This window comes from Dendrobates tinctorius, unplaced genomic scaffold, assembly GCF_039654945.1.
Source record: "Dendrobates tinctorius isolate UK_male_01 unplaced genomic scaffold, ASM3965494v1 ptg000036l, whole genome shotgun sequence".
Taxonomy (NCBI): Eukaryota; Metazoa; Chordata; class Amphibia; order Anura; family Dendrobatidae; genus Dendrobates; species Dendrobates tinctorius.
Window position 1 is genome coordinate 5143061 of NW_027361704.1, and position 13077 is coordinate 5156137.

General features: G+C 43.7%; 1 protein-coding gene across 1 annotated transcript in view; it reads left to right on the forward strand.

Annotated features, from left to right (window-relative positions):
- LCP2 (lymphocyte cytosolic protein 2) overlaps window positions 1-13077 on the forward strand; it is a 1189974-nt gene that overhangs the window by 445807 nt on the left and 731090 nt on the right. Inside the window, exon 6 of the mRNA XM_073573677.1 lies at window positions 4593-4633. Within this exon, the coding sequence (XP_073429778.1) occupies window positions 4593-4633 (41 nt within the window). The remainder of the gene's footprint in view (window positions 1-4592; window positions 4634-13077) is intronic.

Sequence of the window (13077 nt, forward strand, 5' to 3'; positions counted from 1 at the left end):
TGGTGGATAAGTTATCTCTCTCCCAGGAAAAGGCCCAGCGGTTTTCCAACCGACATAGGACCATCGGTCCCCAGTTTAAGGTTGGTGATATGGTGTGGTTATCATCAAAAAATATTGCTATGAAGGTGGCTTCTCCTAAGTTTAAGCCTAGATTTATTGGACCTTACAAGATTTTGGAGATTATTAATTCAGTCTCTTTTCGTTTGGCTCTTCCTGTCACATTTAAAATCCATAATGTGTTCCATAAGTCTTTGTTGAAGAGGTTTGTTGAACCTGTTGTTCCTGGGGTGGCACCTCCAGACCCTGTATTGGTTGAAGGTAACATGGAATATGAGGTAGAGAAGGTACTGGATTCCCGTCTGGCTAGACGGAGACTCCAGTATTTGGTTAAATGGAAGGGTTATGGTCAGGAGGATAATTCCTGGGTCTCTGCCTAGGATATTCATGCCAAAAGATTGGTGCGTGCCTTTCATCGGGCTCACCCTGATCGCCCTGGTGGCGTGGTTGAGGGTTCGGTGACCCCTCCTCAAGGGGGAGGTACTGTTGTGAGTTCATTTTCCCCTTTACTGAGGCCCGATGAACTCCCTCTTCTAGTAAAGAAAGATAGTGAGTCTGATTATCAGGCATCTGGGTCTAATGATGATTGGCTGAGTGGAGTTTCTGACTGGATATAAGGCTGTCCACGCCCGTCTGCTCTGCGGGTGATTTCTCTGTGGATCCTTGGATACCAGTCTGAATTCCTGCTCTCCAAAAAGCTAAGTTTTCTGCTCTTCCGTTTGCATTTGTACGTTGTTTTTGTTTTTGCTGGATTTCTGTCATTCCCTGCTGGGGTGATCTGAATTCCTTTAGCTCTGTCTTCAGAAAATACCTGAGTGCTGATATAGTTTTTGAAGTCTAGCTGCTTCAGGGCCTTTTTCCATATCAGCCTGTTGGCTTATGTCTTTTCAGGGTTTTTGCAGATTGCAGACAGCTCCTATCCTATCCTATCCTATCTTAGTGAGTTTGGGCCCCATTGTTTGCTCAGCCTATCTTTCTATCTGTGTGTGTGTTTTTTCATCTTGCTTCACCGTCATTATATGTTGGGGGCTGCCTTTTTCTTTGGGGTCTGCTCTGGGGCAGTTTAGTTTTCCTTTTCTGTCTTTAGGCTATTTAGTTTCTCCGGCTGTGATCGAGGGGTCTAGGGCACCGTAGGAACCCCCCACGGCTACTGCTAGTTGTGTTGTTAGGTTCAGGGGTCTGCAATCTGATAGTTGCCAACTTCTCCGGTTTTCTGGACTTAGCTGCTATTTTTGTGTCTGCCTCCTACGGTGACTCATTCATAACACATAGGGTGACAGAAAAATGGCTTGCTTTGGTCCACCTCTTCCTGGGACTTGACCTATTTCGCCTTTTGCATCAGCTGAATGTCCAACATCAACATATGCCACTTTCAAAAACTCCCTAACTGTGCTGCCTCCCCCCCCCCATGGCCGTGGTCACCACCTAGCGCACGACACCGTGCGAGTGCCGTTGCCCTGGACAGGTGGGTAGGCCGACTCTTGGGCGCGGGCACTGGCACAGGGTCCCTCATAGTGCAATCAAGTGTCTCTGACGGTGGTGGTGCACACCCGCCGTCAGACACGCCACCGTACTATGAGGGGCCCAGTGCCAGTACCGACGCCCACGAGTGGGCCCCCCTTGCTTGGGCAGGGCCCCAGCATTTGCAATCTTTACCTCTCCCTGCTCCTCCGCTGTGTAGTCTTGGCTGTCAAATCCATACTGTGCCTGACACCGTCTGAGCCTGCCTCCTGATATATAGACATATATTTTGAATGTGTACGCTATCCATACATGTTATCCGTGGATACGGTACCCTTTCTCTCCTTTGTGCAATCACGTGCAAGCCATACTGGGCCTAACACCGTCTGAGCTTGCCTTCTGATGTATAGACATATATTTTGAATGTGTACGCCATCCATACATGTTATCCGGGGATATGGTACCCTTTCTCACCTTTGTGCAATCACGTGCAAGCCATACTGGGCCTAACACTGTCTGAGCCTGCCTCCTGATGTATAGACATATATTTAGAATGTGTACGCTATCCATACATGTTATCCGTGGATACGGTACCCTTTCTCTCCTTTGTGCAATCACGTGCAAGCCATACTGGGCCTAACACCGTCTGAGCTTGCCTTCTGATGTATAGACATATATTTTGAATGTGTACGCCATCCATACATGTTATCCGGGGATATGGTACCCTTTCTCACCTTTGTGCAATCACGTGCAAGCCATACTGGGCCTAACACTGTCTGAGCCTGCCTCCTGATGTATAGACATATATTTTGAATGTGTACGCTATCCATACATGTTATCCGGGGATACGGTACCCTTTCTCACCTTTGTGCAATCACGTGCAAGCCATACTGGGCCTAACACCGTCTGAGCCTGCCTCCTGATGTATAGACATATATTTTGAATGTGTACGCTATCCATACATGTTATCTGGGGATACGGTACCCTTTCTCACCTTTGTGCAATCACGTGTAAGCCATACTGGGCCTAACACCGTCTGAGCCTGCCTCCTGATGTATAGACATATATTTTGAATGTGTACGCTATCCATACATGTTATCTGGGGATACGGTACCCTTTCTCACCTTTGTGCAATCACGTGTAATCCATACTGGGCGTGAGAACGGCTGGCGAGCTGTTAAGCAAGCTACAGCACCTGTGGTTTGCACACGAAAGTTTTTCATTTTTTCAGGAATGACGGTTAGGCCTAATTCCGGAACTGCGGTTGACCTGCACTTACTGGGAAATCATTGTTCGCGGGTAATAATTGTAATCACAGATCCCCATCACTAACGTTGTTCAGCGGGTTATCTGCACCTGTAAGCGACAAACGCTGGCCTTTTCAGTGTAGCGCACATGCAGCCATGGACATGTAAGGGAATGACACACCAGTTATTGGCCAATCTCATGTGCCAGAGCCTCACGTGTCCCTCTAGTAAGCCGGACTCGGACCGTGGGGCATGACGGAGTCTCGTTCGTTAACGGAATTAAGCTTGCAATGTGTGCATCTTTTCTGTAGCTGGCATGGTTGAGGTTTCCCAGGTGGAGTCGAATTTAACCGTAGGCTCCACTCCTGGTGGTGCCCTTCTGGACATTCCTTTAAGGTTCAGCTTTGCAACCATACTGCCCACGTAAAACAAACACTTTGCCTTCATGAACGCTGTTTGGAGGGTCATGACTCGTGGGAATAACGTCGCCCAATCAGTTAACCTGCTAGAGAGATCGTTCGTTGCTCCCAAGCATGACATCACACTCCCTAGGAGGAAGATAATGCCACGGTGGCGACCGTACTCCTGGGGGCGACACAAGTGCACTGATGCCCAGCCACTGCTCGATGAATCTGCTGGTACATTGACCCAGACCACTACATTCCCCTCGCACGCTACACGGCCTGAATCTGACCCTGATGAAACTCAGGTTACCCTTCCCATATACAGTTCCATCTTACACGGTGACAAAGAGGAAGCTGCAGATGAAAGTGCAGGTTTGGCCCACCCGCCATCAGACACACCACTGTACTATCAGGGGCCCTGTGCCAGTGCCGTCGCCAACGAGTGGGCCCCCCCTGCTTGCTCAGGATCACAGCACTTGCAAGGTTGAAATACTGTGCAGTGAGATGGAAGATGGGGACGACGAGGAGTCCAGACTAGTACAGGGATTCCCTAGCGAGGAGACTTATTTGATTGTTTTCAATGTTGGGACAGCAATTTTTGGGGAGCACTATACTCTGGAGAATGATAGATGGGGCCCACCATACACTGGAACATTCCAAAGGTGGACATCAGACACTGGAGCAGCATTTACAGGGCCCATTATACACTAGAGCATTAGAAATGGGGCCCATTATGTTTGGAGCATTATTTGGGCCCATAAGACGGTGGAGCTTCATCCATGGGGACCAACATATACTGTAGCATTATGTGGAGCTCATCATATACTGTTTCAAACATTATATGGGACCAATGATTCTGTATGGAGAAATAGATGGGCCTTGTCATGAGATGTAAAAAGTGAAGTATTTTTCATTGCACTATACCGCTATTTCTCTGCCGTATCGGAGCATGATGAGTTGTGGTATGTGTTAAAGGGGCGCTCTTTCGCCCAGGGCACATGAAAACCTGGAGCCAGCCCTCCCCCCCCCCACAACTTTAGCCAAATAACCCCCATTTTTCAGTGCGAAACTTGTATTATGAAGTTAATTAAGGTTGACAAGCTTAAGTAAGAAGAATTGATGCTTTTGGCATTCAAATGGGCACTGTAGGTGTGTTTCCTGTCCTCCTCTCACTGCCGACTTTTATTCCCCATTGACTTACATTGGGTTTCGTGTTTCGGGACGACCCCGACTTTTCCCTATTATCGGCCAATCTTGCTCGATCCGACTTTTGGAAAAGTCGGGTTTCACGAAACGAAACTCGACCCTAAAAAACCAAAAGTCGCTCAACTCTAGTGTTCAGGTGTTTCATAAATGTTGTAATGTAAAAATAGATTTGCTGTCTTGTATTTCTAAAAGATTTTCTCTTTCCTCTTTCTTATAGACATGTCTGAAAGTTGGGTTGGATCAGATTCAGACTCATTTGTGAGTATTTCGAGTATTTCAATTTTGAGTAATGCAAATAGTAAATTTACATGATAAAAAATGAAGAAACATCATATTTTAGGATTCTTTGTGACAAATTTCTGATTGTAATTTTTTTTTTTACATGATTATGAGGCCAGGAGTCTTATGGTAACAGTAATAATTTGTATAATGTCAACATAGTCTGCAGCAGTTTACAATCCAAAGAATATAAATACAAACAATTATCAGACATTACAAAGCAACACTTACTGTAATTAAACAATTTAAACAAAAGGAGTGAAAGTCTTGCTAGCAAGGTTACAATCTATAAAAAGTATGGGGTACAACAAAGGTCAAAGGCCATCATTATAATCAGCAATAAGTGAGTAAATATGCATGAACTGACAACGTACCAATATTTGTATACGTCTAGATATAAAGTGCTACTCAGTGCATCGAGGGCGTGGGAATCTATAAATAGAAAGTAACAGATTCTGTGGAAAAGTTAGGAAGGGAGGACAGAGAATATTTAGATTTGTAAAATTATTCCACTGGTCTATTTTTACGGCATGTTTAAAAAAGTGGACACTGGGAATCAACTAGATTGTCTGGGGCAGTGCATTCCAGAGAACTGCTGCAGCATGAGAATTGTCTTGGAGAAGGGAATGTCATTTTGGTTTTAGATTATTAGTAAAGTGGAGAGCACGGGTAGGGTGGAAGGCAGAGATCAGGAAGGAGGTGTAGGATAGTGCAGAACTATAGAGAGCTTTAACAGTGAGTGTGACTAGCTATCAGTCGCATGTAAAAGTTTGGACACCCCTGGTCAAAATTACTGTTATTGTGAACGTTAAGCAAGTTGAAGATAAAATAATCTCTAAAAGACCAAAAGTTAAAAATGACACAGTTCCTTTGCATTTTAGGAACTAAAACAACTTTCTTCTCACTCCCCACTTGGGGTGGTCTTTGTTGTCCTATATCATTCTCGGGTCCTCTACCAAAGGCCTGGGAGATTGAGGGTTCTTCGCAGGATCTTAGTTGTTCCGAGCATTGCTCTTTTATGGACAGAGAGCTCAGGTGTTGCTCCTGGAATCTATTGTAGCCATTCTTCCAACTTAGGATCACTTGGAGCAGTGACCCCTATCACCACTGAAATCACTGTTGCCTTCACCTTCCACATATTCTCCAGTTCTCCTTTGAGGCCCTGGTATTTCTCTAGCTTTTCATATTCCTTCTTTCTGATGTTGCTGTCTCTTGGCACTGTCACATCTATTGTCATTGCTGTCTTCTGATCCTGGTCTACTATGACAATGTCTGGTTGGTTAGCCAACACCTGCTTATCCATCTGGATCTTGAAGTCCCACAGGATTTTTGCCCTTTCATTCTCCACCACTTTCTCTGGAGTCTACCACCTGGACTTAGGGGGACTTAACCCATATGCTGCGCAGATGTTCCTGTATACAATTCCCGCTACTTGGTTGTGGCATTCAGTATACGCTGTTCTTGCTTGCATCTTGCATCCAGCCACTATGTGTTGGAGAGTTTCTGAGGTTTCTTTGCATAGCCTGCACCTTGGGACTTGTCTTGTGTGGTAGATTCCTGCTTCAATGGATCTGGTACTTAGTGCTTGCTCTTGTGCTGCTATGATTACTGCCTCTGTGCTGTCTCAGAGTCCAGATTTCTCTAGGCATTGGTAAGATTTCTCCATGTCAGCCACCTCCATTATCTGTCGATGGTACATCCCATGCAGCAGCTTGTCTTGCCCTGGCGCTTCATGGTCCTGTTCTTCCATCCAGATCTGTTGTTGCTGCCTTAGGCTTTCTCTCAGCATCTCACCTTCTGGCGACATTCTTCTGATGTATTCCTGGATACTCCTTGCTTCATCAGTGATGGTGAATTTGATTCTTATCAAGCCTCCTTTCTGTTGGTATACAATCTTTGGGTGTTAGACTTAGGGTGGAGACCTCCATGCATTCTGAGGAGCTTTCATGTCTTCACATCTGCAGCTTCCATCTCTTCTTTTTGCCATCACAGTATGCCAGCAGGGTATCTGATAACTGGCAGGGCATATGTATTGATGGCACGGATTTTATTCTTCCCATTGAGCTGGCTCTTCAGGACCTGTCTTACCCTTTGATGGTATTTGGATGTTGCTGCTTTCCTTGCCTCCTCATCATGGTTACCGTATCCCTGTGGAATGCCAAGGTACTTGTACATCTGTTATGTGTCCTGCTTGTAATTCCACTTCATCAGTCTTGACTACCTTGCCTCTCTTTATTACCAACCGGCCACACTTCTCCAGTCCGAAGAACATCCCGATGTCTTTGCTCTAGATCCTTGTCAGGTGGATCAGTGAATTGATGTCTTGTTCCTTCTTCATATACAGCTTGATGTCATCCATGTAGAGGAGGTGGCTGATGGTGTTTCCCCTCTGGAACTTGTAATTATCTGACTGAGGGGGTTCATGCAGAACAGCAATGGCCACTTGCGCTAGTTGTCTTGAGTTGACTTCGAATGCTGTTCTCCATTGCTCCATTGAGTTTCTGAGGAAGGTTCTTAATTTCCTGTTGACATTGTAGAGAGCCAAGCATTCACAGATCCATGTGTGTGGCATTGAGTAATAGGCTTTCCTGTAATCTATCCAGGCTGTGCTGATATTGGTCTGTCTGGATCTTGAGTCTTGAGCGACTGCTCTATCTACTAGGAGCTGGTGCTTAGAGCCTCTTGTGTCCGTCCCGATGCCTTTCTGAGCTGGATTCATGTACTGATTCATATGGTTCTGTAGCTTGGTGGTTATGATGCCTGACAGGAGTTTCCATGTTGTGGTAAGGTAGTTGGATGGAACTGTTCCTTTGTGAGGATCTTTCATGATCAGCACTGTTCTTCCTTGTGTTAGCTGGTTGGTGGCCTGCTTCTAGCAGTTGGTTCATCTGCTTTGCCATGCGTTCATGTTGGATGTCTGCTTCTGCAATGGTGACTGATGTGTGTTTTTTTTCCTTCTCCCATATGTCCTTCCAGTATTGTTCAGTCTCTGCTATTGGTGGAGGTGTAGCCTTTGAGCGGTTACTCTGTAGTTGGGAGTACATCTTGGCTGGTTCTCTCAGCTTCTCTAGTGTATCTAGTCTTGCAGCGAGTGCTGTGCACCTTTGTTTAGCAGTCTCTAGGGCTTCAGTTGGGGTCAGACCTTTGTACTTGTCCAGCTTGGTCTTATTTTTGATACCCTTCTGTATTTCTGTTAATTGTTATTAGTTAGAGTTATGGTAGTGGTTGATGCAAGTGCTCTATTGGCATCTTCTAGCATACTGTCTGGTGGTGTTTTGCTGAGTTGATCTCTGGCATTGATGGCATTTAGTTTATCTAAGATCTTCTGTTCCAAATCAGAGTGCTCTCTAATTGGGTCAGGATCTTCCATGTCTTCATGTAGGTGGATCTACAGTGCAGTTGATACATCTCAAGTTGTGATAATAGCTTTCTCTTTATGATACTGAAATGTTGAGTGATTTGGTCTGCTGTTGCTTTGTCCATTCCAGTAGCCCATTTATCATCAGATTGTCCTGGTTCTTCAACATCTGACACGGAACTTGATAATCTGGGCGACGTCCGAGTTGGCATGACTCTCTCTGTTCGTGACACGCTCATATTTATTGATGTAGGCACTATATTGTTAGTAGTCTTGCCCAAGCACCACTACTGGTATATTATGTCCAACAGGGCAGAACCAGGATATGAACCCCAGTCTCTCACATTGGTGGTTGTGCACTTTTAAATAGCTACCTAGGGTAGTATTATAGTGTTAGGAGCCTTGGTATATAATTTACTTTTATTTATTTTCCACAGGGATGGGCCAGTCTCCTGTGTCGTAGGCTGTGCACTTAACCATTACACTCTACCAGCCATATTGTGAGGCAGTGACCAGTGTTATTTACGAGGGTCACTATGTGCACAGAAGCACATTGAGGCCACGGGAGTGCATTGCAGTCACAGGAGTAGCTGTGATTGCAATGTAAAATAAAAGTAAGTGTTGTTCTTGGGCAAGCTATTTGTTCAAAGCAAATTTAAGAAAACCTGCCATGGGCTTTTATTTTTGAAGCGGACTATAGGATGGTAGTGGGGCGGTCCATTTTCTTCCCGGACTGGTCTTCCAAGTGGGCTATGACCACAGGTTGCTTGTAAAAACCCTGCAGCAGAGGGTTGGGCATGTCAGTTTGGTTTGAAAGCGTGCAGAGCATGAGGCTTTGCAGAGCTCAGCCTGTGAAGCAACACAGAGCCAAGTGGAGCCAAAAGGCCTGGCACCCCTCAGCATACACGACGGTGCAGTCGCCTACGGCAACCGGTCTCAGTTGTGGACTGTCTGGATTCCCGACCACAATACGGAGGATACTACTTTGCTTTCTGTTTATGCTTATGCTGATCATTAATAGAGACTTTGTTTTGAGCTTTCCTGGGTCACTGCTTGTCTGTCACACTGCACCAACCCGCTACACAACAAAATATATATTCCTATTTTACATTTTAAAAATAAATAAAAAATAAAAACAATAACCGAATTGCTGGTTTTGAAAAATCTGAATAAAAAGTGATAAAAAAAAATTATATGCCTCAAAATGGTGCTGAAAATATCTGCAACTAATCTTGCAAAAAAATTAGCCCTCATACAGATCTGTTCGCTAAAAAAAAAAAAATTACAGTTCTCAGAATATGGTGATGAAAAAAACTACTTTATATAGAAAAAAAAAACTTTTTTACTGTGATAACCAAACCTAAAAAAAACAATATAAATCTGGTATCACTGCAGTCGCACCGACCTGAAGAATATATCCACCTTATCACTTATACCACACGATGAACCGCACAAAAAAAAACTATTCTCGCAGTGCTATCTAATTGTTCATTCCATCACCAAATTATTGGAGTAAGGCTCGGTTCACATTTGTCTTGCGCTCTCCACTGAGCGCTTATGTCATTGTTTCCATGTAAATTCCCCAAAAACGTGATTCAGACAAAACCCTGACGGAAAGACTCACTTAGTAGGCAGATGCAGTCACATTGGATTGGTCTCTGTTCCAGCGGTGTCCCATCATTTTAGATGTCTTTTCAGTGCATAATTATGGTTGACCACAGATTTGTGCATGCCTAAAAAGAATAATACCACCGGAGCAGACACCAAATGAAGAACAAAGTGTCTCCATTTGCCTCATGGTGGGTGGTTCCGTCGAGGTTTCAACAGAATCACATTTTAGTGGAATTTATATGGAAACCCCGATGTAAGTGCTCTACAATGAACACAAGAATGTGCCTTATACTGAAAGCAATCAAAAAATATTATATACCCCAAAATCTTACCAATAAAATCCCTAATTTATCTTGACAAAACTAGCCCCCACTCAGACCCATCATCTGTCACTGAAAATATCTTGGTTTCCGCGTTATTGCTGGAACAGACTCTGGAAAAATGACATGGCTCCCACCCACTCTAATAAAATCCAGTGAATTCTGCACTCCCAAATGCAAATGCCCCTCCTTCTGAGCCCCACTGTGCTTAAACCACAGTAAGTGGCCACATGTTTGATGTTATTGTAGTGTAGTGGGAAGAGCACTTAACAATTTATGGGGTGTGTGTGTCGTTAGAAGCACAAACTGGGCACAATCTTTGGGGGCGTTACAATATATGTGGGCACTACACCATATGGGAGAACAATATGTGGGAACTAATCTGGCATATTTGCAATTCTCTAGAAAAAAAGCCTAGCATGAATGTCACAAAACAGTCCCTGCAGATGTATAAGAATTCATTGAGAGGTGCAATTTCTTCTGTCCTGACACCTTAGGCTATGTGCACACGTTGCAGATTCACCTGCGTTTTTTTTACACGCGGATCCGCAGGTCAAACCGCAGGTCAAGTGACCTGTGGATTATCCTGCGGTTTTGCCCTGTGGTTTCACACCTCTACTATGGTAAAGGTGTGAAACCGCTGCGGAAACCGCCCAAACAATTGACATGCTGCGGTTTGTAAACCGCAGCAAAACCGAGCGGAAAAAAACGCAGCGTGAGCACAGCGTTTTTTAAAACCCATAGGCTTTCATTGTACTGTACCTTGTCAGCAGAACTGCTGCATTTCCGCAGGGCCAAAACCGCTGCGGAAACGCAGCAGAATCCGCAACGTGTGCACATAGCCCCAGAGACTTCACATATGTCATCCTAAACTTTTCTAGCAAAATCTATGGTTCAAAAACAAAATGGCGCTCCTTCTTTCTCAGCCCTGAACATGTGGCCTAACAGTAATGTCTGAAGAAATGTGGTGCATCACCATGTTCAAGAGAAATTGTGCAATAAATTATGGGGTCCAATTTTACCCATTAACCTTTGTGTATCGGCAGCAAACACAAAAATTGAATTTTTACCACGAAAATGTCATATTTTTACTTTTCAATGTTCTGTGAGGCACCTATGGGTTCAAAATACTCACTATACTCCTATATGAATTCCTAAGTCTGTGAAGTTTTCAATATGGGGTTATCAAGGAGGGGTTTATGTTGTTCTGGCACCTGAGGGGCTCAGGTAATGGAGCCATCAATCTATTCAAACAAAAACTGCGTACTAAAAGTCAAGTAGGACTCCTTCTGCAATCCCTGCCATGTTCTCGAAAAGTTGTGTAAAACCACATATGTGGTACCAACATATTTGGGAGAAATTGCATAACAAATTGTGGGGTCCATTTTCTCCTATTACACCATGTGTCATTTATAAATTTGGTGCTAAAACAGCATTTTAATGGAATAATTTTATTTTTTGTTCTCGTATCTAAGTGTTATAAATTTGTGAATCACCTGTAAGTTAAAAATGCTCAGTACACACCTGTATGAAATCCCAGAGGGGTCTAGTCTGCAAGATTGGGTCAATTGTGGAGGTTTCTACTGTTTTTGCATGTCAGGGGCTCTCAAAATGCCATGGCATTCACAATTTATTCCAAATGAATATCACTTTTCCCTTTCCTGGCCCTGCCATTTGCCCAAACAGAAGTTTTTGACAATGTATCTTCGTGTCCAGGAGGAATTTAATAAATTATGGGGTTCATTTTTCCCATTATCTATTGTGAAAATTGCAAATTTGGGGCTAAAACAACATTTTTGTGAAAAAAATGAACATTTGCAATATGACAACCTAATGTTATCGAAATCTGTGCAGTCCCTGTTGGTTCAAAATGTTTACTATACCCCTGAATAAAATCCTTGAGGAGTTTCAAAAATGTGATAACTTGTGGGAGGGTTTTCATTGTTTAAGCACATCAGGGGTTCTCCACATGCGATATGATGCTCGCAGGAAATTCCATCAAAGTTTGCATTCCAAAACGTCACTCCTTCCCTTTGAAGCCCTGCCGTGAGCCCAGTCGGTACTTTTCCCCCACAAATGAAATATTGGCATACTCAGGTGAAATTGCTCAACAAATTTCATAGTTCATTTTGTCCTGTTACCCTTGTGAAAATAAAGAATAAAACAAGTACCTGAGAGTTCAAGATGCTCACCACACATCTAGATATTTCTTGACAAGTCTAGTTTCCAAAATTGGGTCACTTGGGGGGGGGTTTCCACTGATTAGGCACATCAGGGACATTGCATCCACTCACAATTCCAGAAATTTTTGCGTTTAAAAAGTCAACTGGTAATCCTTTCCTTCCAAACCCTGCCTTGCACCCAAACAGTACTTTCACCCTACATATGGGATATCGATGTACTCAGGAGAATTTGGAGAACAAATGTTGGTGTACATTTTCTTCTGTTACCCTTGTAAAAATAAAAAATTTGGAGCTAAAGAAAAATTTTTGGAAAAAAAAGTTAACATTTTCTTCCTTCCACATTGCTTCAGTTCCTGTGAAGCACCTGAAAGGTTAATAAACTACTTGAATGTGGTTTTGAGGACTTTGTGGGGTGCAGTTTTAGAACGGTGTCACGTTTGGGTATTTTCTTTCCTATAGGCCCCCCCGAAGTCACTTCAAATGTGATGTGGTCCCTAAAAAATGGTTTTGTAAATTTTGTTGGAAAAATGAGCAATTGCCGATAAACTTTTAACCCTTCTAACCTCCTAACAAAAAAGTAATGTTTTAAAAATTGTGCTGATGTAAAGTAGACATGAAGGAGACCCTACTAGGTGTCCAAAAATTTTTAAAAATATTGCCACACACCACAAAAGTGGCATCAATTCCCTCAGAGTAGAAATAGTATAATGGGGCTGTGACATCCCCTCCACTACAGGCAACCCACCAGATGGAGACCTAATTTGGAGTCTCCACATTTCAAAAAATTGCTTGAAACATCAGCAGCAGTAGCGACATCAGATACAGAAGCCACAGCAAAGGTGTCACAGATGGCAGTAATGCAAGATGAGTGCATCACACTAAAAACACCATCACCTAGTCTGCACAGTCTGTGACTGGAGTGCAAAAGTCATTGGAAATCCATGACCTGAT